The following is a 27,340-nucleotide window of genomic DNA, read 5'->3' on the forward strand; positions in this document are numbered from 1 at the left end:
TTAACCTCCTCGTGGGAGCATGAGGTGGCACCGAGAGAGGCCAACTTGAAGAGTGTCAAGCATAAAGCTAAGTCATTGATGAAGATTTCAGTAGGTAAGCTCAGGTGGGTAGAATTGAACAATGTTACAGAGATAGAAATAGGTTGTCTTAACAGTGGCATGAATATTAGGGTCAGATACAACACCGAGACTATGGACAATCTGCTTTAGCCTCAGAAAGTTGCCTTGGAGAGAGATGTAGAAATACATCTGTCAGAAACTCCATCTCGTCATAATACATCAGATCGCAATACTAGCGAAACAGTAACCTGTTGTTAACTGCTATAAAGGAATTAGCCTGCATGCCAGAGTTGGGACAAACATATTTTAACCACAATAATAATTTCATTCTAATATTTAGGATTACTAAAAACTAACATTAGACATTTGTCAACAGCTGAACTCATCTTTATTATAAACAGAGGTCCCACTGCTTTATAAAGCTGGATACACAATCACCAGTGACAAACAAAACTTAAATAAACGTTCAGATCTAACATAATAGCGAAATTATTCAGAAAATGTATACCAGAAAAGGGACATTAAATATCAAATTCACAATGAAGGATATTTTCTAACAGCTTAATGGAAGTGGAACATTTTACAGGATATATATTCAGGTACTGTTGTCCAGAAGCGCACACTTTTTTTTAACAGCATCAGAATGAAACTCAAAAGTCAGGATATCATATGTACTCAAACTTGTTAAAACAAATTCAAATATTTGTATATAGTCACAGTTTGAAGGCTGAAGCATTATACAGTTTAGGATCCATAATAGATTATATGTCCGAAATGTGCTTTTGCCTAATGTTCTAAAGTAAAACTACAATCAATTTTAAGATAATCATCCATGGCAGAGTGATAACTTTGCAAATAGTGTTCAAATTAGATATACTTGGTTGTTTTCTACCGCAACTATTCATTTCAGTACTTGCACTATTAGTCATGCTTTTACATAACTTTTATGCACTGCGGTGTATGCATGAGATTAAAGATGGTTTTGAATAAAGCAAAACTACTTGTTCAGCCAGTATTAAAGGTGCCATTCAGTAATAGCAATATCTAGTGTACTAACTAAATTTTTAAAATTCAATGCAACTAATTTTAGTTACAGATCAAGGAACTTCAATAGGCTTTGTAATTTAATCAAAGCTCTGAACGTTTTCAGAAAAATGTGTCATGACATGTTTTTCAAATACACGCTGGTCACAGTCTGGGGGAAATTGTTCATTGCACATGGGACACACCTTCCAATGACTTTCAACATGCTCTTCAAATTTGCTCTGATCATAGTTAGGTGGAAATACCACATCACACAGTGGGCACTTCTTGTGGAGGTCAAGGCTACAAAATTTAAAACAAAGCATGTTAATGATTTTTTTTTTAAAAACACGGAAAAAGTTACATGAAAAATACATTCTTGAGAATCTAAGAAATCAACTTGCCTTGAATTAAAGCAGAAGTGAGCACCTCGTTCTTGTAGCCGGAATCCTGGAGGATCAGAAATACCTGTCAGTGAGCCACCTTCTCCTTCATCCTGTCAATAAGAAGATGTTAAGCACTTAAACAAGGAAATGACAATAATTTCAAGAACTTTATTTGCAAGTGATCACATAGCAATTATAAAAAAGGCCAGTCAAAAACAGCACCCCTACATTGCAGTGACACACTCCAGATCTAACATAGAAGTACTGCCAAACAAAGTCTCAAGTGTCACACTAATATATCAAAACTTTAATTCCTAATGCTTTGCCTTGGTCTGCATAAGTATCAATTACAAATTATCTGTTTCAAAACAGGTTTGTCTCTATCAGAAATATCTTACACTGCTTTCAGAGTGAGTTTCCTTTCCACACTGTTACATTAATTGTGTAAACCCACATTCTAGAACTGAAATAATGTGGCACAGTAAACTCCTAATTATACCTAACTGCAATTAAACAGAATTGGAACTCCAGGATGTCACATTTAGATCATATTTCTGAAGGATTTTAGATCATATTTCTGAAGGTGTTTGAAAATAATCTCTTCCAATGCAAACATTTTTTGAGCAAGGGTTAAATTTTGGAGCAAGGATTTTTAAAAAATCTAGATAGAGATTTTTAAAATGTTAATTTGAAATTATTTCCCATGAAGAATTACATCTTACTCTGGTCTTGCGGTTTGTTACATCCCTCCCTCTGGACCAGTAACACCAGGTTCAGGTCCCACAACAGGACTTGACAGTCATGGAAAGGGAGTCAGAACATGACAGAACAGGCTGATATTCGTCTCTAAATCCCTCCAATACAACTGTGGCAAGCTGTAGGAGCTGGAGAATTTCCAAAATCAGTCAAAACTATGCTTTAGCCTTCGGCTGCAGTGCAATTGCCTCCACATATGAAAAGAGTCCATGCCTGAGTTCTTGCCATGGGCAAGAGTCATTCTTGTTTGGAGGAACTACCACATATACCTCACGCTAATGGTGTTGTGAAGTCCTATGATCTCAGAAGGGCAGAAACTGGATAGCATAACCTTTTTTTTAAACAAAACAGCAATGTCACAAGAGCAGTTAAATTTGTTGAAGGGAAAAAGGTTGTTGAAGGGATGTTTTTTCCAATATCAACAAGTTTATAAAATGAAGGATTAATCGAAAATATTTTGTTCAAACTGGCTAACATGAGATGCTCTTTATTTTGCCTCAAGTGAGAGTGAAGAAACAACCCATGAGAAAAAACATGAGTAGCCTGTTGATGTCACTAAAGCCTGTTGATACTGTAACAGGTATATTCAGAGAAGTAAGCATTAACAGCAATACAAGAATCTCAAAAGTCTTTAGTAACAACTGAAGCCATTAAACCTGAATAAAGCATCATGATCTGCCCATGTTTGTAATATACTTGTTTTGTTAAAACCTGCAAATATCTACAGGGTTCGTATAACATTTCCAAAGTAAATGAATTTTACAAGTAGTTTATTACTTGAGGCCCATTTCACAATTTTTACACAACATTCGGTGTTGGCAAAGAATTCTACAAGTTACTCAAAAATTAGAGTTGATGCTTAGTTAGTTACTCTTACAAATGTAACATGACTCAAAATTTAATAACCCGCATAACAATTAAATATTTATTAGGAGATAAACAGCACACCAACAGTCCTTACACACATTCTTCCAAGTTTGAAATCACTGTCAGTGTGGATGTTAAATAACCATAAAAAGTAGGAACAGAAGGAGATCATTCAGTCCATCAAGTCTGATCTGCCATTCAATTATCATTGATCATTGAATATTATGACTGATTCGATAATATTCAATTCTATTTTACTGCCTTATCCACATAACCGTCTATTACCACACTAATTTCTCAGCCTTGAATACAGCTATTGACCTACCCTCTGTGGTTAAAAAAACTCTGCAAATTCACTAACATCAGAGAAGTAATTCCTCCACATCACTGCCCTCACAGTGTACGCGGCAGATACTCATGCGACTCGGCCAACATTGTCTGTCTCATACATTGCAGGCAAGGATATCCTGAGGCATGGTACGTTGGCAAGACCGAGCAGAAGCTACAGCAACAGATGAATGGACACTGAACAACAGACAGACAGACAGGAGTGTTCCCTCCCAATCTGAGAACACTTCAACGGTCTGGGACATTCAACCTTGTACCTTCGGGTGACCATCATCCAAGGTGGATTTCGAGATAGGCAACAACGCAAAGTGGCTGAGCAGAGGTTGACTGCCATGTTCAGTACCCATGGGGATAGCCTCAACTGGGACCTTGGGTTCATGTCACTACATGTGACCCCACTGCACTATACACTCTCACACACACTCCTACAGACCCATACATACATACAGACCCTCTCTCATAAACACACACCCACACACACACCTCTCAAGGACTTATATACCTTCATATACACACTCACAGATACTCATACCACAACCCTACACATGTACCCACAACTTTGTGGGGTGAATTTGTACCTGCAGAATTACATTTTATTTTGCTCAAAAACTGTATGAATCTATGTAAGATTCTGTAAATCCCTTTTTTTAGATTAGAATCAGTCTGAACACTGTGGCACAGACAGCCTCACACAGGGCACCTCACACCTTCAATGCATTATCTGAGCAGACATGACATCTATTGTTAAAGTTCACTTGAGAATGTAACTTTAAAAAAATAGTTCTGGGGTTTACATATGAAAGAACCAAAACCAATATGGTCATTCTAAAAGATGAGAGACTTAGCAAACAATCCAAGTCTTTTTCCATATATAATTTCAGTTACATCACACTGTAAACTTTTGTTATAACTTTTGTTATGAAGGAGCAGCACTCCGAAAGCTAGTGCTTCCAAATAAACTGGTTGTACTATAACCTGATGTTGTGATTTTTAAATCTGTACTGCCCTAACTGGTGACTACTTATTCTGAGATTATATACCCTCTCGTCCTAGATTCTCCCCCAAGTGGAAACAATCTCTCAGCATTTACCTTGTCAAGCCTCCTAAACATCTTTTATGTTTCAGTAAGGTCACCTCTCAAGGAATAAAAGCCTAAAGTGCTCAACCTCTTCCTATTAGAAAATCCCTCCACATTAGGAATCAACATTGGAGGCAATCCAGAGAAGACTCACAATGACAACGTATTTTTTCTGAGCTATTGGGACCAAAACTGTTCACACTATTCCAGATGTGATAGTACCTTGTATAGTTTTACAATATGCCCCTACTTTCATATTCCATTGTTTGTAGGCCAAAATAACATTTGCCTTTCTTATTAGCTGCTGAACCTGAATGCTAGCTTTTGAGATTTATGCACACGGACTCCAAAATCATTATGCTGTAGATGTTTGCAGTCTTTCTCCATTGTTAATATTTAGATCCTCTATTCTTCCTGGCAAAGTGCATAACTTCACAATTTCCCATGTCAAAATCTATCTGTGAAGTGTTTTGACACTCATTTAAACCACCTATATCCCTCTGCAGATTTTGTGTGTTATCCTGACTACTTGCCTCCTCACTTTTTTTTTGTCATCCACAAACTTGGCAATGCTCTCATCATTCAAGCATTCATATATCTTTGTAAATATTGTGCCCCAGCACTGATCCCTGTGGCACTCCAAAAATTACTGGTTGCCATCCTGAAAATGCCCCCCTTATCATAACTGTTTGGCGATCATCTTTACATACCACTATACTAACTCCAAACACATGGATTCTTACCTTCGGTAGTCTACTAATGTGTGGTAACTCTTCAAATTACTTCTGGAAATACAAATATATTACATGCACTGCCTCTCTTTTATCTAAACTGCTTGTTATCTCCTCAAAACATTCTAATAACTACCTCAGGCACAACACCCCCTTTTTGAAGCCATGCTAACTCTGCTTGATTATTTTACATAATTCAAATGCCCTATTACATCCTTCATAATAGATTCTAACATTTTCCCAATAACTGATGTTCAGCTGGCTGGCCTGCAGTGACATTTTTCTCGTCTCCTTCCTTTTGCTAAATAAGGGCATTTTCCAATCATCTGGCACTTTTTTGGAACAAAGGAGTTTTGCAAGATTACAACTAGCACATCCGTAACTTCTGTAAACACTTATTTTAAAAACCTGGGCTGCATCACACTAAGTCCAGTTGTGTAACAGTCCAACAGGCATGGCATTTAGCTTGACATTCCTGGAACAAGAATTCAAATTCGTAGTCCAGACGTTCAGACAAATGTCAAGGGATTACTAGTTCAAGACCATGATAGCAACCTGGGGAGTTTTATTTCAGATTTATTAAATAATTGAAGTTAAAAGGCTAGTCTCATTAATAATCATCACAAAACTATCACATTGTTATAAAAACTACACTACTCCATGAGGCCTTGCATCATTCCCTCAGCTTTGCAGCTGCACGTGTGCAGTCACGCCAAGATTCTACACAAATTTCTTTTGATAAAGGTTGACATACTATCTGCCTTTTTAACTGGTGTCCCTGTATGCAAATTACTGAGAGATGACACACAGGACTGCCAAGCAAAGTCCATTTGGGCATCAACATTTCTCAATTTAACACCAGGCAAGAAATACGCTGCATCTTGACTCTTCTTTCCAAAATAGATAACTGCACTTAATTTTACATTACATTCCATTAACTATGCGCTTATTCACTCAACCTGCTCAAATCCTCTTGAATCCTCTTTACCTCTTCCTTGCGATTCACATTTCCACCCTATTTTGTGACACCTGCACAAGTTAAGGCTGCCTGAACATAATTAGCAACGGCTACTAGATGGAGAAATGAAATATATGATTGCCACAAAGTAGATAATGAACTGTTATAGGCAGACTGGTCATTACTATGAAAGGTACCTCCTGTCGACTGTCACCTGCCCTTTTAGCCTTCATGCCCACTATTTGTGGCCCATGGTCATGTGGCTCCTCATATAATTCAAATGCTGATAGTGGAGCTGAAAATCTTTCAATACTATTTGGCCTCTGATTGGCCTTCCAGACTTCAGAGCCTACTGTTATTATGTAAATTCATAACTGGGCACTGAATGCAGACATAGCCAAATAGGAGCCTCTTTCCAGGAAAATAGCTCTGCCAACTTGGGTCCTGGCATAGAGCACTCAGGGCATCCATTGAGTTGAGACATCAGAATCCTAAAGAATTCAGAAAATTCCTGGCTAAAGCGTCCAGTGATTATACACCAATCTCAAGCATCATTGTTTTAAAACTAAAATTATTTCTGTTTGCTTTAGTATATTAGATAGCATTAAAGTTGTCAGCGCTGGTTCAGTGGTAATGATGTTAGAAGTTTGCAAGTTCACATTTCACTCCAGAAACTTAACCCATAATTCAAGTTGAATACTGAGACAATGTTGTACTACTGGAAGTCTTCTGGATGAGGTACCATCTCGCTGTCATAAAAGATCCCATGACAGCGACATGGGCGGCACGGTGGCACAGTGGCTAGCACTACTGCCTCACAGCGCCAGAGACCCAGGTTCATTTCCCGCCTTAGGCGACTGTCTGTGTGGAGTTTGCACGTTCTCCCCGTGTTTGCGTGGGTTTCCTCCGGGTGCTCCAGTTTCCTCCCACAGTCCAAAGATGTGCAGGTCAGGTGAATTGGCCGTGCTAAATTGCCCGTAGTGTTAGGTAAGGGGTAAGTGTAGGGGTATGGGTGGGTTGCGCTTCGGCGGATCAGTGTGGACTTGTTGGGCCGAAGGGCCTGTTTCCACACTGTAATGTAATCTAATCTAATCTAAACATAGCGAGAAAAACAAATGGGGAGATGTCCATGAAGTTTATGCCAACATTTATCCATCACTTTGTCATCAGTCATCTGCCTGGCTGTACCTGCATTGCCATTTGTTGAACCTTGTGTACAAAGCTGGTTAAATAAAAACTGAAAGAACTGAGGATGCTATAAATCAGAAACAAAAACAGAAATTCCTCAAAAAGCTCAGCAGGTCTGGCAGCATGTGTGGAGAGAAATCAGAGTTAATGTTTTGCTCAAGTGACCCTTCTTCAGAATTCAAAGCTGGCTGCCTGGTTTCCTGCTTTATAACAGCGACTATACCTACAAAATACTTAATTCACTATGACAGTTTAGGACAGCCAATGGCTGTGAAAAACACTACAGAAATACAATTTCCTTTAAGACTGTTTTACTTCTATGTTAAGTTTGAGACATTTAATGGCATCAGTATATTTTACCAAACTTAATGTGGCTAACTACATGATTGGGAATGTAGAAGTAGAAAATTACTTAATTTCTCTACCACTTCTCACATTTAGAAAATTATGAAGCAATTCTCTGTACTGCAGCCACATATATGTTTCTGTGATAGCGATATCTAAATTAAGAACTGGAATTTAGGACATTTTATAAAAAGTAGTACTAATCAAAAAGGAAAAAAGCAAGAAACAAATCTTTTTTCTGACACAAGTGATTTTGACGGGTTGATATGGAATGTAATTTAGTCATTATTTTTGTACATTTTGACCCTCATGTGGAGGTTACAGGAGAAACTTGCTTTTGCCATCATTCACTACGTACTCAGCAGCAGATTACCGAATTGGCCCAAAGCTACCATAAAGCACATGCACCAAAATCAGCAGTGTACAAATACATAATTATCTTGGTTAGAATTCAGACACACAAATCCTTAATCACCTTAAGCTCATGTTTATCACTGGAGAATTTTATTTAAAGAAACAAAAATTCAAATGAATAAACTGACAGCCAAAAGATTCAATGGCTATTTAATCCAGATCAATGGCTTCAATGCTCCACAAAAAAATTAATGTCTATGAAACACACAGCACATGACTAGAGCCCAAAACCCATAACAAAACAACTGAATAAGAATAAAACAACATTTCAAATGGGATAAAAAAGACCTAGAAAACAGAAAAGCTGTCAATTTCAATTCTGAAAAGTCTGTCAATCATGATCTTCACAAGAAAAAAAACTGTTCAGCCCTGCACTACACTTGCCAGCGGTCAGCTCGGAGTGATCTGTATATCCCAGTAATGCTAGTCAAGCGTGTCACACATGTCACAGCGCAGTCAGACATATCAGCTAAATTGCCCAGTTGGGCTGCTCCTCTCATCAGTTCTGTCAGTAGTGCTCTCATTTCATGAACACTAACAGCACATAAATAGCTGCAGCAGGCACTGATGAGGATCACAATGCTGATGGACAGCAGAGTCAGCCTCACAGCTCCCATCAACAGTCAGGGCGATTCTGCCTCACTGGAGGATGTGTCCAAATCTGCTTGCAATTTGAAAAAGCATCATCTGAGAAACTCATATATATGGATCATATGCAGCCCTTAAACAGACAAGTATTGCAAAGAGCAAAAAATACAATGCAACAAGAAAATCTCCATCTCAACCCTCAGGAGTAAATTCCCACTGCAACTTCAGTGTTGCTGTAAAATAATTTTGAGTTACCGGATTAAAAAGAGTTAGGGTTTCACCTGCATATTTTTAAAACTTTAATGTAAATGTTAATGAAGAATGATTCTGCTGTCATCCACACACTTTACATTTTAGTATCTGGGTGTTGAACACTGCACATGCACAATTTTTATCCTGAATAGGAGAACTGGAATGCCAAACCAGCAATATGGAATGAGTATGAGCAAGATAGAATCCTGAGACCCAGACTTGCAGTATATAAAAAAACTAAACGTTAAATGTCACCACTCACTCATGAGTCTTCCACAACTGTACCTAAAGCAATTCACAGCTTGTCCTCATTTATTTAGCATGCTGGAAAAAAAAATTAATAAAATGGGAATGGCACGGTGGCACAGTGGTTAGCACTGCTGCCTCACAGCGCCGGAGACCCGGGTTCAATTCCCGCCTCAGGCAACTGACAGTGTGGAGTTTGCACGTTCTCCCTGTGTCTGCGTGGGTTTCCTCCGGGTGTTCCGGTTTCCTCCCACAGTCCAAAGATGTGCAGGTCAGGTGAATTGGCCATGCTAAATTGCCCGTAGTGTTAGGTAAGGGGTAAATGTAGGGGTGTGGGTGGGTTGCGCTTCGGCGGGTCGGTGTGGACTTGTTGGGCTGAAGGGCCTGTTTCCACACTGTAATGTAATCTAATCTAATCTAAAAATAAAACTAGTTCGATATATGGAAATAGCTAACTAGGACTTCCCAAAGTGTGAGATGTGACACAAGGTTTGGGAGCTGTGGGCTCCGAGATGATCGCACCTGCTGTGGAAATAATAATTTCTAATGGTTGTGAAACCCTTTTAAATCCTCATGTCTTATCTTGCTGATTGGGCTAATGGGCTGTTCTCTGGGGCCCAACTGTTACAAAAACAAAAGCCAATGAAAAGCTTGGCATTTCCTCTTCTTGTAGAAAGCCTATATATTTAATAATTATCATCACAAATTACTAATAATCAGGAGTTAATTACATTAAGTTCATACGTCCCATCAAATTACTAACAATCCACCCACCGTTTAAAAAAATCGGTATGAATAAATATTTGGCTTGGGATATTTGATTAGAAATGTTTACAGCATTTCAGTGAAAAACATTTTGGAGGAGCACACATTTTCAGATAACACGAATGTAAATTCATCAGTTTTAATTTGTAAAATTATATGTTCTTAATGTTAAATTCTCACTCATTTTAATAAATTCCAATGTGATTTTTATTTTTTACTTAATCACAATGATGTCTGCAGCTCAAGATTCTTGCATTTCACCATTCAGATGGTGTCTGAATGCTCACTCATCCATTTTATACAAGAAAGGTTTGCATTTATAGTTACTTTCACGACCTCAGCCAACAAGGCAAAGTATAGTCAGTCCAATGCGGAAAAAGTAATTAAGATCTCAGAGTTAATTACAGGGGACATAATCAGATTCTTTTTGGAACAGTATCACCAGTACAGCAGATTTCTCTTCCCTTCTTTGAAATAGTGCCATGGAAACTTACATGCCCTGAAGGAATACATGTTGCTGTGGAGTGGCTGTCTGGATATTGAGAGAGAGAGAGAGCAAGAGAGCGCGAGCGAGATATCCAGGACGAGCAAATATACCCTTAAATATCTGAGCCACACCATTCAGAAAAGAAGGTAGGAAACAAAAAAAGTTGATAGAAGTGTGGATCTGTCTCCCACAAAAAGCCATACATACAATCAGAATTTCTATCTTTCTATGCATTTATCACTATTAAATAAACCTGATGTCTACTAGATACTAGATATTGTATTTAGGATACAATAACCCTTTGAAACTTGGTCATGAACAAGGTCAGGGAGAAAGTGAGGTCTGCAGATGCTGGAGATCAAAGTTGAAACTTTATTGCTGGAACAGCACAGCAGGTCAGGCAGCATCCAGGGAACAGGAGATTCGACGTTTCGGGCACAGGCCCTTCTTCAGGAATGTCACATAAGTAGCTTTGATGGGAACATTAATGGAATAATAGGGAAAAAAATGACAATGTAAAAAACATCACAGCTACCAAATCAGAGTTGTCATGTACACACCAAGGGCAAAGTCCTTCAAGTAAAAGCAAACTTGAAGAGGGGAGTTTTTTCCTTACTCATAGTACTTAGTATGTGCTTTTTAGGTAAATTGAATATTAGCTGCTTATATACATTTTATTTTCTGACCCTGCTAAAAGTCATGACTTATTTTCTAAAACCTCACCCGCAGTTGCAGAGTGACAGAAGTAGCTACAGCACAGGAAGAGGCTGTTTGGCCCTCTGTGACCATGCCTACTCTTCATGCAGGACCCAGCAAGCCCAATTCCCCCGCTGTTACACACAGCCTTGACTTTTCTTCTCCTCATCAGGTAATTATCCCATTTCTTTTTGAAAGCACCAATTAACTACCACACCTCAATCTCAGCCGTGTATTCCAGATGTTAAACACTCAATGCGAAAAATGTTAATTCTTGTTCTTTTGTTAATCACCTTAAAACCGAACCCTCTGATTCTACCATAGGAAAATGTTTCTCATTGACTGGCTAGATGCCCCAGATTTTGGGCACCTTTAGCAAATTTATTTCCAAACTTCTCTTCTCTAAATATAAGATTCTAGTTTCACCAACCTATCCATGTAATTGATGCTTCTCATCTGCAAAACTATACTCTTAAATCTTTACGGAAAATAATACACAATATGGAGTTCCGCATTTTAAACTTCAAAGGGTTAGGGGTTATTTGTCATCCCATACAAATGCACCTTAAGCAAAAAAACAGTCTCTCAAATTAGGAAAATATGCCACATTTATGGTTCTTACTGTGGAAATTAGTTACAATAAAAAGCAGCCTCTCTTTTTCGAACTACATTACATAAAAGAGAAACTGGCAATCAATAAACCATCATATCTGAGAATATAGAATTTAACAAAGACATGTAAAGCAAATTAAAACATTTTATGGACTGGAGTTACAATTTCAATCTGGCAAAAATGCACTTCTAAGATGAGGGGAATCCAGTTGATGCATGCATAACTAATACAAATTATTCTGCTGGTTGTCTGATCTATTGAATCCAATACAAATTAAATAATTAGGATGATTGATTTTTAGGTGCACAGTCTGATTAAATTACATCGAAATTATCTTTTAAAGCAAAGAAAACAATTTTTTTATTATTATTCCTTAATCACTAAGTGGCTTCATGCTTTCCATAGCCCTTGAAATTCTGTAAAGTCCATGACGTACATCCCATTATCTTTACTGGTGACCCACAGACAATCTGCTTATTGGAACACATTAGAGTCCCTCTGTCTCATTACAAAAGCTGAGTTATGTCAGCAAATGAGCACAAGACACAAGAACTCTTTCTCATGGGTTTGCAGAAGGGCAAAGAGGATCAAAGATACTCAGATCAGCATGAATATGGTGCTAATTAAACTGCAGCAGATGACTAAAAGAGCTTGTCATGTGCAATACATGCACCAGGGATGGCCATATTAGAAATGCAGAATGAACACCAAGGTAGGTAACATCACAAAGTGCACATTTCTAATCTTTCAATGTGGTGTGAAAGTTGTGACAGTTTCTCTAATTATACGCAGTAATAGACAGGAGAGGTTAAAAGTCAGGTAGGTGAAAATCATTTTCCTTTCCTAAGATGCTGAACCCTAGGTTTGAAATCATGCCTGTCTGAACACTGCTCAACTCCTACAAAGGTTAATAGCAATTAAATGCAGCAAACTAGACTAAATGAGAAACAGGTCGTGATACCACTGTACTCACTGTGAACAGAATAGCAGAATTCCAAACAATAGAACTCTGCAAATCATTTGAATTTGTCCAGGGCACTAACTTAAGTTGCCATTGCAAAATACTTGCATTGATGTTTTTTTTGGAGGAAACGAAGTTCTAGTTACTAATAGGAGAACCATGTTCAAAAATGATAGAACTGATGACAATTATATTGGATACCAGTACAGTGAACACCTCTGGGACACCCGCACCAACCAATCCAACCGCCCCGTGGCTGAACACTTTAACTCCCCCTCCCACTCCGCCAAGGACGTGCAGGTCCTTGGCCTCCTCCATCGCCAGACCATGGCAACACGACGTCTGGAGGAAGAGCTACTCATCTTCCGCTTAGGAACCCTTCAACCACAAGGGGTGAATGCAGATTTCTCCAGCTTCCTCATTCCCCTTCCCCCCACCTTTCCTCAGTCCCATCCCTCAGACTCAGCACCGCCTTCTTGACCTGCAATCTTCTTCTCAACCTCTCCACCCCCACCCTCTCTCCGGCCTATCACCCTCACCTTAACCTCCTTCCACCTATCGCATTCCCAACACCCCTCCCCCAAGTCCCTCCTCACTACCTTTAATCTTAGCCTGCTTGGCACACCCTCCTCATTCCTGAAGAAGGGCTTATGCCCGAAACGTCAATTCTCCTTCTCCTTTGATGCTGCCTGACCTGCTGCGCTTTTCCAGCAACACATTTTTAAGCTCTGATCCCCAGCATCTGCAGTCCTCACTTTCTCCTACCAGGAGAGTGGCCAGTTTCCCGTCACCAAATCACCCTTTATTTATATGTGCACAGTATGTGACACTCGTCCAGCTTCCTCAGAGTCAGCTCTGAGTGAACAAAATCTTTGACACTCCTATTTATTTGTCAGCCAGGGCACTCTGACTGGACCAAGTTAACAGCCCCAATCATTGAACTCATACTATAATGCCCAAATGCTAGACTTCATTACAATCACTACAGATCTCATCTTGTGCAACATCCTTATTTTTAAAATGTGGCACTTTACTAAATGCCTTCTTGTAAATCCAAACACATGACTTGTAGCAGGAGAAAGTGAGGACTGCATATGCTGGAGAACAGAGTAGAGACTGTGGTGCTGGAAAAGCACGGGTCAGGTGCATCCTACAAGGAGGAGAATCGATGTTTCGGGCATAAGCCCTTCAACCTTTCATTCTATTACTTTGTCAAACACTTTGTCACTTGTGATACAGATTGTTACAAAACCTTCCCTCCCATTGATACCTTGCTGACCGAATCAACATGGACATTTACTATCTCCCACGAGGAGGTTGAACAGTTCATCCACTTTACCAACACCTTCCACCCCGACCTCAAATTTACCTGGATCGTCTCAGACTCCTCCCTCCCCTTCCTAGACCTTTCCATTTCTATCTCAAGTGACCGAATCAACATGGACATTTACTATAAACCGACCGACTCCCACAGCTACCTAGACTACACCTCCTCCCACCCTGCCCCCTGTAAAAACGCCATCCCATATTCCCAATTCCTTCGTCTCCACCGCATTTGCTCCCAGGAGGACCAATTCCAATACCGTACAACCCAGATGGCCTCCTTCTTCAAAGACCGCAATTTCCCCCCAGATGTGATCGACGATGCCCTCCACCGCATCTCCTCCACTTCCTGCTCCTCCATCCTTGAACCCCGCCCCTCCAACCGCCACCAGGACAGAACCCTCACCTACCACCCCACTAACTTCCATATACAGCGTATCATCCGTCAGTTCCGCCACCTCCAAACGGACCCCACCACCAGGGATATATTTCCCTCCCCTCTCCTATTAGCGTTCCGAAAAGACCACTCCCTCAGTGACTCAGTCGCCAGGTCCACATCCCAACCTCTACTCCCGGCACCTTCCCCTGCAACCGCAAGAAATGCAAAACTTGCGCCCACACCTCCCCCCTTACTTCCCTCCAAGGCCCCAAGGGATCCTTCCATATCCGCCACAAATTCACCTGCACCTCCACACACATCATTTATTGCATCCGCTGCACCCGATGTGGCCTCCTCTATATTGGGGAGACAGGCCACCTACTTGCGAAACGTTTCAGAGAACACTTCTGGGACACCCGCACCAACCAACCCAACCACACCGTGGCTCAACACTTCAACTCCCCCTCCCACTCCACCAAGGACATGCAGGTCCTTGGACTCCTCCATCGCCAGACCATAGCAACACGATGGTTGTAGGAAGAACGCCTCATTTTCCGCCTAGGAACCCTCCAACCACAAGGATGAACTCAGATTTCTCCAGTTTCCTCATTTCCCCTCCCCCCACCTTGTCTCAGTCAAATCCCTCGAACTCAGCACTGCCTTCCTAACCTGCAATCTTCTTCCTGACCTCTCCGCCCCCACCCCCACCCCGGCCTATCACCCTCACCTTGACGATCTTCCACCTATCGCATTTCCAACGCCCCTCCCCAAGTCCCTCCTCCCTACCTTTTATCTTAGCCTGCTGGACACACTTTCCTCATTCCTGAAGAAGGGCTCATGCCCGAAACGTCGATTCTCCTGCTCCTTGGATGCTGCCTGACCTGCTGCGCTTTTCCAGCAACACATTTTCAGCTCTGATCTCCAGCATCTGCAGTCCTCACTTTCTCCTCCTATTTGCTACCTTTGTTTATTTTCTGGGACTATCAAATTAAGCACCTTGAATTTTAAGGTAATGGCGGAAATTCTAAGTGTGGAATACTCCAGTGTATATACCATATATAAATGCAAATTATCTTTGATGAATTTGTTTCTTAGTTTTTTACAGCATAATAAAGAATTAAGTATTTCTGCGGAAAAGTTAACCCATGACACTGCCTCAACCATTTTTAACTAAATAATTAACAAGACAAAACTTTGTTTTTAGCCAATGTAACACCATGACACTGAGCATGAATGAGACAAATTAATTATGGTGAGTTATGAGATGCATGATGTATGAGTGGTATTAATGACACTTCACTACTACATTTATTTATATTCTTATATGTAAAGATCAATCAACAAAGCAAATCCTCATGACTGGCATTAGGTAATTTTGTTGCTGCACCAGGTCCAAAATTAATGATACGCCAAAACAATTTCTGTTACAGCAAACTGATCAAAATCTCTATTAAGATCAAATGAAAATCAATTAACACTTGCATTAATAAGCTCATTGGGATCTTCAAGTCCATCTGGTCTACCAAAGTTGCGAGAAGGTTGACTGCAGACCACTGTACTGTCCAATCCCCAAGCAGGAACCCCAATAGGCACTCTACGGATATCATCAGGATAAAGTGCTCCATCTGTCCCATCTGAAATCAAATACATCAAGACAAAGAGAACTAATTTGCTGACAATTACAGCAAATGTTAGTTTAGTAGGAAAAAGTACCAAGTACAATTTTAAAAATAAATTCATTCTAGATTACTATTAAACTAAAGTAATATGTCGAGGGGCTGCTCCCAACTAGCACCAACCTCTACCAGACTCTGCATAAGGGTTTCCAAACTTCAATCCAGGTTGTTTCACAGGTACAACAGAAGGATCTGAAGAATATGGATTTGGATATTGTAATATTGGTGTATCCGGAGGCTTTGAACTTGGTGAACTTTGCTCTTCTTCTTCATGCTTACATACCTCCCTTGAAAATTCCTAAGAGAGGGAAAGCAGTTAGCTATAGGATAATTTTTATGTCTCGAGTTAAACTAAAGAGTAATTTGTAATACGAAGCTACAAACTTCAAAACCATTTAGACAAACCCTATGAGAAATATCAATTCAAAACGAGGCTATCCACTTACTTCCTGTTTAGATTTATTACATGACTAAAATTCAATATCTGAACTCACGTGCAAGCAAAATGTTCACTTTTACAAAATATATTTATAATTTACATCATTACATACAACATGGTTCCACAATACGCATGATAAAATCATAAAAGATTCTTCAGCAGTTCAGATGATATGTATACTAATAAATACACCAACATTTTTCCAAGATGACCCAAATTTTTCAGTGTAGGGTGGGATGGGGAGGGTGGAGACAAAGGGAATATAGGAAAGTAAAAATATGTCCTGATTTTGAGAATTGCCCAATACAATTTTACTAAAGGACTCATTTCTCAGAAATCATACAAGAAAACTATTTGAGTCACTTGCCTTATTCAGCTCTTCCAGGATTTCCTTCTCCTTGTCAACAATTGCCAATTTTGCTTTAAGTTCCTTTACTTCCTGCTCCTTTTCCAAAAGGAGAACCTGCCAAAAAAAGTGCAAAACAAAACTGATGGAATTTGTGTTCCACCTCAATACTCCTTTAAAAGTACTGTAAAGCGATTGTGTTAAGTACTTAAAATAACAATTGGAGAAAATTTTACAGGGAGCATAGACAATGGGAGTGCTTTCGCTGGAGTCAGGACATTGTGCACTCTTTCATGACTTGATTCTATTTCCATGCAATATCACAGACACAACCAAAATATATCACATCAGATTTTACTACAAAAATAAGAATGAGACTAAGTGCAAATCTTACAGAAACTTCGAGGGACCACACACGCACAATTAAATGTGGAAACTGCTTTCTAAAATGCTCAGCTCTCCCAAAAGCTGCAGGAGTGGTCAGTGGGACCAGTTTTGCAACAGACTACACCAGACACTTTAATGTACTGGAGTTAATATAAACATGAACATCCTAAGGTAGACAATATTTTAGTACCAAATAAAACATTAAGAAAGCTAAAACTGGAGAAATGTACACTTAAATTTCCATTCTTAAATAAAGAACTGAAGCAAATCAAAGAACATGAAGCTAATTCATCTCAGTAATATTTTATATGATAATCTTACTGGCAGGTATTGTAGTGCAGCTGATTTTACCACAAGTGAAGCACAAACTGGAGGTGATGAGACACGCATATGACAGAGAATGAGTACAAGCTTGGAAATTTGGTGCACATCAGATGTCTCCAGTAGGTTTTCCTCAAGCTATAATTTAGGTTAACAGCAGAATCTGGTTTAGAACTTTTACTTTTAAAGTTAGTAAAAGATCCGAGTTTTGTGGAATCTACTTGACACTACTTGTCTATCATTTCAAACTTGTGGCCTGAACTGGGATTACGTAATGTGGCAGAAAGATGCCTAATGATCATTCTGCTCAGCTGACATCCACTATCAAATGAACAGAAATATTCCGTAAACTATACTTCGGATTATCCACCTTGCTATTTCTTCCATATCCCTACCTGGCAACTGTCTGAGACTGAATCAGGCTGTTAGCAATTTTGATATCATATCAGATCATAAAACAAAACAAAACTAAAAGATTGTTTATTTCCGTCATCGTAGCATAGCTCAAATTTGCCTCTGTTTCAGTTCTTCTGTTATTGAAATCCTCATTCATGCTTTGGTTGCATCTAGATCTGACTACTCGTGTGTCCAAAACTGTTACCTAGTCCAAAATCACATCAAACCCCTTTTGGATGGTTGGCTGACAGAACTTACCATGAAAAATCCCAGAGAAAGTCTACAAGCAAATGCAAGTCCATTAATGGTTGGAGCCATTTGTTCAAAGCTCAGAGTAAATCCAGGTCCTTTATAGTTTTAAATATTCTGTTGAACCCAGAGTTCAGCCTCAAATTTTATGCCCTGTCCATCAGCACTATAACATTATCCACAAACAGCTTCTCCACTGATAAAATCTTTAAGGCATGTTTGCATTAACTACTCTGCATGTTTTCCTTCCTGGTCTCACATCACCTACTCACCATAAACTTTAAAAAACTACCGCTCAAGACAAAATCCATAGTGACACTAAACATCAATTTCCTTCTTTAGGACATTCCTTAAAACTGATCTCCTTAACCAAGCTCTGGTTATCTGATTTAATATTCCCTTTGATGCCTGGTGCCATATTTTGTTCTTAATGCTCCTGTGAGGGACACTGGGAGTTTTATTATGAAAGAGACATTATATAAGCAAATGTTGCAGTTATCAAGCAGGCTCTCATTCCTTCAACATATTAACTTCAAATTCCTTGTTCTGACTTACAAACAACTCCATTTAATTCATTCTACTTCTCAAATCTCCTCTTTTGTATTCCATCCGGAATTCTGTTCCCCAGTCTTTCGCCTTCTATGCAACTTTCCTTCCTTTGGTCCACACGTCTATGGTGAGGCTTAATATTTGTAAGTTCTTGAATTGTTTTTATTAGGCAGTACATATCCTATTCGCTACATCACATTCCCAATGCAGCAATGCTTTATGTAGGTCTGACATTCAACTACCATTAACTAACCATCTGTAAGTCATTGCTAATCCAACAACAATTTAGGTCAAGGGTTCTCCCTGACCAAAATTCATTCTTCAACCATCACCAGAACAGATCAGATGATCATTTAGAAAAGACAACATGATACCAAAGATTTAAGATACAGACAGAAAAAGCCAAAAGTACTGAACAGATCAGGCAGCATCTGTAGAGAGAGAAAACACTTTGATTTGTCAATTGTTTGATTGCAAAGATCATGAACTTAAAAAGTTAACTAATTCCACAGATATGCCAGAAATACTTAGTACCTCTAACATTTTCCAAATCTAACTGGGTGAACTTGCTTTGCAAAAGTATCTTTGAGAACAGTGATACCACTTCATCTGTGAAGGACTTTGGAAGGTTTCAAGAACTGGGCAGTGATATGAAGCTTTTAAAATTTGCAATTTTTCAGAGACAAGCTGCCCCTCAACCTGCCATAATAACCTCATTCCACGGAGTTTGCTGAAGGAAAATAGAGAATGTATATTACAGACTGCGTGGCAAATTTGATGGAGGAAGATTGCTCAGGGATACATTCCTGTCTGATTCTGAGCTCCACTTCATTTCCTGTTACACATTAAAGAAAAGGGCCCTCTGCAGATGACATTATGCTTTCCAAGTAATCTAAGTCCTTTTAAAACCAAACTGAAATATATTTCTGCATACAAAAGCAGATAATAGTGTGATTTTAATTGTGAATTGTTTGCTATGAACTAGATATTCAATTTTGTTGATATATAAATTTTCAAGCACGTACCATGAAACACATTTATCTCCAGCCGCAATTTTAGTACAATGCATCACATTCTTCCATTCCTCCTTGAACTCTGTGCATTTTCTTGAAGATAACTGTCTAATTGCCAAACCACTAACAGAGGTTCACAAATTCGTCGATATTCATCTTTGAATGTACTTTTTTCAAATAACTAACCTTTTTCAATGTTTTATTCTTTTCATCCCTAATCCAATGTAATATGTTAAACTAATTACCCTCTAGAAGAGGAAACAACCAGCTATAAACTTTTGGTTTAGTACAACTATTTCCTCATTTTTAAAACTAGTCTGCACACTGCGTATGCTCATAGTTAATGGAAAGAGTCAATGCATCCTGCTATATGTTTTATTGAATTTTAATGGAATTAAAGCAAGTAAAACATCTCTCAATTATGTCCACATTACATAATATTCAATTAAGGAAATTTTAAATACTTTCAAACATTTTCCCCACACCCTGAAATCAGGTGAATTGTTACATCAGCCTGATAATATCTTAGTTTGCCAAAAAATGAGTAGAAATTATATTTATAGTCTACCATAATTCCTTCATTTAAGTGAATACAGAAAGTGAATGGAGAGTTAAAATTATTCAGAATTTGTCATGTGCTGTACAAGGAGTTATTTCAGATTCAATCAGTTTAGGTTTAAATTTTTAAAAAATGAAAGCAGCAGCACACTTACAAAAATAATTTAATTGTAACATTTCTAAATGTTACGTACCACATAGGCAACTGCCAAAAATACCTACCTCTCCCCCCTAAAAGCCCTCCCTCACCTCCTTTGGGAACGTCTCCTTTCATTTCAACCAAGCTTCCTATAAAGTTCTCCATCGTAGTAGCCTGGACTCACTTCTTTCTCTAGATTTTTCTCTCCACTCCTGCCATGTTTTCCCAATTCATTTTGCCCATGAGACTGATCACCTGTTTACTCTCGACACTTATTCCCATTTAAACTGTTAACCATCCAAGTTCCACTCCTGGCCCCATATAATAGTTTCTCTTCATCAGGAGGTGTCCCCACTCTCACTCAAATGTATAAACTGACCCCCTTACCCCTTGGAAATTGCTGTCTTATCACTTGCATCTCTTCCCTCTTCATTGTGAATGTGCTGCCATCTCCCAAATCTCTGCCCAGCTTTTTCCTAATTCTTTGTTTTAATCTCTCACATGAGATTTCTATCCCAACCATAGAAATGAAACGGCCCTTAAAGTCAAATTCCTTCTACGCAATTGTGAAAAACATTCTGCCATTAGTCAGGTACTAGCTAAGTTGAGGCTTAACTTGCTTACTTGAGGGATCTTGTTTTGGTTGCTACATGCAATAAAATTTAAATAATTGTTTCAGTATTTGATTGAAATGTGAGATTGCTTGATAAGTAACTGAATTAAAGGTAGCTTGTGGTAATTTACACGATATCCCTTGATAGAAAAAAAGTGGGCCATTTGGCTTCTCAAGCAAGTTTCTCATCTCAGTGTTAAATGGATGACCAGTTTTAAGCTCAGGTCTCTTTTTCTCCACTCCTTATCCCACAAAGGGGAAAAGTTTCTCAGAATCCATTCTGGCAAGCCCCCTCAAGATTTTGTATAATTCATTAAGAGCCCCTCTCATTCTTCCAAACTCTCTTGGACACAGACCCAAAGTGCTCAACCTTTCCTCACTAAATCCTTCAGCCCAAGAACCAGTCAAGTGAATCTTCTCTGAACTGATTATAATTAAATGATTCACCTTCTTTGATACAGGAAGCCAAAACTGTACATAGTACTCCAGATGCGGTCTCACTAAGTCTGTATACTGCTGTTGCAACACTTCTATTTCTTACACTCTTAATCCTCTTGCATTAAAAACCAACATACCATTTTCCACAATAGCCATTAGATGTTCCTATGTGGTTAGTTTTCCTCATTTGCGTACCCATACAATCTAATCCCTCTGTACCACAGAGTCTGGCAATATCTCTACACTTGAATAATGTACTGCTTTGGCAATCTTCTTGATAAAATGGATGACTCAATTTTCACCTTATATATTCCAGCCACCACATGTTTGCCCACTCATTTAACTTATGTTAAAATGGCAGTCTCATCATGCTCTTGACAATTTTTTTTAAATTGCTCATTCACAAGATAAGGGAATCACCAGCCATTATTGCCCACCCCTAATTGCTCAGAGGCCTGTTTAGAGTCAACTCCATTGCTATGCTTCTAGAGTCACATGTTGGCCATATTAGGTAAGGACAGCGGCATCCTTCCCTAAAGGACGTAAGTGACCCAGGTGGGTTTTCCTAACAACTGGTAATGGATTCATGGTTATCATTAGACTCTTAATTCCAGACTTTTATTGAATTCATTTGTAATGATGGGGCAAATCTAGCTATTCCTTAAATCCATGACGTGGCTAAAATGGAGTCAAAGTCATACAGCACAGAAACTTTGATTTCTCTTCAGTCCGATAGTCCATGTTGATCATGATCCCAAACTAAACGAGTCCCAACCTGTCTGTGCCTGGCCCATACTCCTTCAAACATTTCTCATTCATGTACTTTCTAAATGCCTTTTAAACACTGTAACTGTACCCATTTGCACCACTTCCTCTGGAAGTTCATTCCACACTCGAACAACTCTGCTAAAAAAATTTCCACCTCATATCTTTTTTAAAATCTTTCTTCTCTCAGCTTAAATATATGCCCCCAAGTCTTGAAATCGCTCACCCTAGGGAAATAATGTAGCATCACGAGTTATTCAGCAATTTGCAATGACTCAGACTCAAGATTATCTCTTGCTACAAGATTCTGGGTTGAAGACAACCAATAACAGCATGTGCCAATTTGTATTATGTTGCCAGGAAGTGTTGGGTCAGTGAGAATTGAAGGGCATTGAACTTAACTTGCAGATTAGTTGCTCAATACTGAAAGGAATAGAAACTGATAATTCTTTAAAAAGTATGACAATTATTGGGTTGTCATTTCAAAATTTAAAATCACTACTGTACTATAACTTGTACTTCACACTAAACATATAAAGTGTCTTTCCTTTTTCATAAAATCCATTTTCCATCCTGATTTAACTTAATTTTCATTCAAATGTATCAAACAGGTTGCACTCCACCAGGATATTTGGATTACTTAATGCATTGGTATCGAAACACTTTGAAAAATCTACATTTAAGCTAATATACTTCAGATGTATATATTGACATCAGTGAAGATTTCATTATTAGAATATCTCTAAACTGCAGTCACAAATCTGTAACCAACTGTACTTCACATCAGTTGTAGAGCATTAAATTTTCTCTCTAAACACAAACCAATTTTAAAAAAGTCAAAATCTTAGTATGAACTACAGAGTATTATTTGAAGTTCAAAGGGACATGACTTTACAATACATATTAGGAATATTCATATATCAATCTTATAGGCATCATATCATAAATAATTCAATTTAATAGTTTTATAATGTAAACTTAGATAGAAAACAGAAGGAAAACCAGCAAACCTATGCAAAAGAAAGCAATAAATGTATTCAGCTAACTTAGAACTATTTATTGTATGAACAAAGAGTAATCACTTTGTTCTACATCAGTGTTATGCTGGGTGCTAGTATGACAGATACAAAAGAATTTAAGAAGAAATGTTCTTGATCACCTCAATAGGAGGTTTCAATAAAAGTTACACCAAAACACCATAGAATAGAGTGATTTAGAATTCCAAATATAGATGTGTGTAAATTATATGCTGCTGTTGAGTTTCAAAATCAAGTGGTGACTAATATTAATAAATGTTACTTTTCTCTTTTCCGCCTTCAAAGCAAAATCTTGTCACAATCAACTCAAATTGTGCACAATTTAGATCTTCAATACTGACCCATTATTTTTTCTGTTTTGAATGCTGTTGAATGGTTTTTACCTTATACTGAATGTCCTCTGCAGCTTCTTGTTTTAGGTCACTGTTTATTTTTAACTGCTGCTTTAATTTTTGCTGGATGTAAGCCAGTTCTTCAGCAAAAGCCTGACTTCTTTCATTCTCTTCCTGATAAAAGACAACAGGCAAAAAATATTGTCAAAAGGAAGTACATCAGACAAAGTTCTTTCCATTTCCCATTTGTAGCTTTGGTTAAAAAAAGTTATTTCAGGATGCACGAACTGTCATAAACAATTTATAATACATTTACACAATTCTATTATTCCAACACAGAAGATTTTCTCTCATCTCAGGGAAAAGGACAGAAATGCCCTTAACAGAGAATCGATCTCTAAAATCTATGTAACTGAGCAGTTGCTTTAACTGCTAACAACAAAACATCCTATAATACTGCTTGACCCCTAAAAAGGTAGTTATTTTTCTCATCTAAAAACATTAACAACTTCGGCCAGGTGCCTCTCCACAGCCATCCAATCAGAGAACTCGGGATCCCATTCAACCAGTTAACATTAAACCTAAGTCGATAGTGTGGTGCTGGAAAAGCACAGCAAGTAAGGCAGCATCCGAGGAGCAGGAGAATTGATGTTCCTGATGAAGGGCTTTTGCCGAAACATCGATATTCCCGCTCCTCTGATGCTGCCTGACCTGCTGTGCTTTTCCAGCATCACACACTCAATACTAATCTCCAACATCTGCAGTCCTCACTTTCTCCAACATTAAATTTAAGCTGACTGCATCAACATTCACTTTTAATGGATACAATCACATAAGGCATAGAGAATATAGTAAGAATACTCTTTGTCATGTCCCTGCCCATGTCTTTCAATCCATACATAAAGCTCTATTGCTTCAACACCAAGTTTTCATTCAAAGATTTGCTATGTCATCCAAATCCCAAAATTACATATCATGACCATAATGGAATAAGTATTTACAAGATTACCACTGGCAATCATATCTCATTTAGCAATTTACATCAACCACACTGATACACCTCTTTAGATTTGACAATTAAAATCAAAGATCTGGAAGTCTTACAGATCAGTTATCTGAACCAAAACATTTCTAGATATGAATGTGGAGAATTAAAAAAACCCACTGATTTCTACCCTTGAGGATTCTCTCAATCATCCATTGTAAATTTTGGTTGAAGATCAGGGAAGTCCTTGAAGTTAAGCTTTGAGAGCTTTGCAAGTTTTTGCAAAAAGTTATACCAGTTAATCATCTAAACCCTTTGCTGAAATTGCACAACAGTATCTACCACATTATAAACAGTATTTACTGGGACATAACCTTCTGGACATTTTTCATAACAGAAGACTTAAGGATAAGTGCATCGAATTCATCTTATTGTCCCTGATCTATATGTACCTCCAGGTGGTTACAGCACAACAGCACAGAGGGAATTTTAGAAATGTGGGACAGGGGAGGGATTGATAGTTAAGCAGACTTGTAACGTTCGACTGTTATATAATGATCCCTGCTACAAGCGATCAATAATTATTAGCTTAATACAGAAATGGGCCTTTTAATATTTGGTCAATACTTAACAGCAATTTGACACTTAGTAACCTGATTCACGGTAATTATTTGGAAGAGGATTGAGAAAAAATGATGAGTCACATTGAATCATAGCAAGTAAAAGCACACATCTTCAGAAATGGAAAGAAACCAGGAGAAATTTAGGAAATAAAGTGAGAAATTAATGTTCCCTCCATCCAAAACTCCACTTGCCCAAGTTCAAGTTTGTTAACACTTGCCAATATATGAAAAAAAAGGCAAAACTTATGCCAATTTGCTGCAATTTCAATTAAAATCAGAAGCATAACTATTTCAAAGAGCCATACACAAACCATAGACCACAACAGTGTTGACTACCATGACTGAAAATGCATACTTTTGAAAATACTGTAATTTAAAAATCACCCACAATAGGCTGTACAACTTGTTACAGTACTCTTTTCTGTCGGTATTTTGCAATTGATTGGAGTTGTTCCTAAATATTAGCCCTATGAAATGATAAGAGAAGGCTGTCTCAAAGTTGATACAAGATTATTCTGCATTCTACGAAAAATCTGAACCGTTACTCAAAGAATATCCAATGTTAGAGCTAAGCTTTTCAGTCTATCAGAGGCGATCTTTGACATGGAACTTGCCCTTGCAATAATCTCTGCTGCCATCCTCCTCCACAGCAGTTATTCCTAAAACATCTCGGAATGAAATTGGGAATGCCTGTTCAATGTGCAATTTTAAGCTGAGATCATTAGAAACAGGGCTTGAGACTGTCTAAATTAGTTTTGTGAAATACCCATTCAGACAGTAGAATGGATGAGCCACAGAAAAAAAATGAAACTATGGCATCCTAACTCACTGCAATATCAATTCCAGTTACCTAAAGGTATTGTGCTTTGAAAGTTTAATTTGCTAGCAACATTTCAGTTGAACAAAGTGGAATCTGCAATTGTTTCTTAATAAAGGAGACCCCACCCTGAACTCTACATTGTCTCAGTTGTTACCGTTCATAGAACTGTTGCTTACTTATTAACCTTAAAATAATATTTTAAGGTTAAAAGGTTAATAAGTAAGGTTAATGTAAGGTTAATTCCTACATTTAAAAAGGGATAGTGATTGCAAGGTGGTAACTAAGTGACAGATGGGTCAGACTTGGGCACCAAACATCAATTGGAGAGCTAGGAATCAGGCATGGTTTGGGAAAACCAATGGGACACCTTTGTTTTTGAAGATTTTAACCTAACCAAATGCAGGTGTTTTTTGTAGGCATGGTAGATGGTAGATCGTAGTACTGCCCAATGGACAAAAAGTCTTCAATGCGCAAAATCAATGATAGGCCATAAAAAATTTAAATGAAAACACAGGCAATAAGAAAGATGAATCCACTCCTTAAGCCGCCTGTCCATTTGAAATATCATGGCTGATCTGCCCTAGGTATGAACTCCTCTTTTATGTCAGCCCTTCACAGCCCTCAGCTCCAAAATTTTAATAATCTACCAAGCTCCACAACTCTTTGGGGTAAAGAATTTCCTTCACATTTCAGTTTTAAATGAGTATCCCTTCATTCCAAAACTTTCAGCCCTTATTAAAAATACCCCACTAGTGGAAAAATCTTCTCAATATCTACCCTGACAAGCCCATCTGAATCTAGTACACTTCAATCAGATCACCCTTCATTCTTCTAAACTGGAATGAATAATAGCCTCACCTGTTTCATTGTTTTTGATAAAGCCAAGCCCTTCACCCTAGAAGTCAGCCTGAATCTCTTTTGAACTGCCTTCAATGCCAGTTTATCCTTTCTTAAATAGGAATACCAAACTGTACATAGTACCCTACTCACACCTCTTGGGTGAAATAAGACCTCTCTATTTTTAGACTCCAAACCTCAAGCACTAAAGGCAAAACTTCAATTTGCCATAACTACTTGCTACATGTGTAAGTTCACTTTTAGTATTTCATGTACAAGAATACCCAGACCCCTCCATGCTTCATTTTTTGAGTCACTCTCCCAATAAATCATAGTCTGCTTTTTGATTCTTT

The 27,340-nt window shown here is 38.4% G+C and overlaps 1 protein-coding gene across 2 annotated transcripts in view; it reads right to left on the minus strand.

Annotated features, from left to right (window-relative positions):
• Window positions 1-425: 425 nt before the first annotated feature.
• Window positions 426-27,340, minus strand: part of LOC122549686 (tax1-binding protein 1) — a 102,840-nt gene continuing 75,925 nt past the window's right edge. For both annotated transcript variants that reach the window (XM_043689537.2, XM_043689538.2), the window contains exons 13-18: window positions 23,774-23,896; window positions 16,947-17,042; window positions 16,264-16,438; window positions 15,947-16,098; window positions 1,488-1,579; window positions 426-1,386 (exon numbers count right to left, since the gene is read on the minus strand). In XM_043689537.2, coding sequence (XP_043545472.2) covers window positions 1,185-1,386; window positions 1,488-1,579; window positions 15,947-16,098; window positions 16,264-16,438; window positions 16,947-17,042; window positions 23,774-23,896 — 840 coding nt within the window. In that variant the 3' untranslated portion in view covers window positions 426-1,184. The remainder of the gene's footprint in view (window positions 1,387-1,487; window positions 1,580-15,946; window positions 16,099-16,263; window positions 16,439-16,946; window positions 17,043-23,773; window positions 23,897-27,340) is intronic.

This window comes from Chiloscyllium plagiosum, unplaced genomic scaffold, assembly GCF_037043375.1.
Source record: "Chiloscyllium plagiosum isolate Xiang-an unplaced genomic scaffold, Cpla_swu_hap1 HiC_scaffold_5, whole genome shotgun sequence".
Taxonomy (NCBI): Eukaryota; Metazoa; Chordata; class Chondrichthyes; order Orectolobiformes; family Hemiscylliidae; genus Chiloscyllium; species Chiloscyllium plagiosum.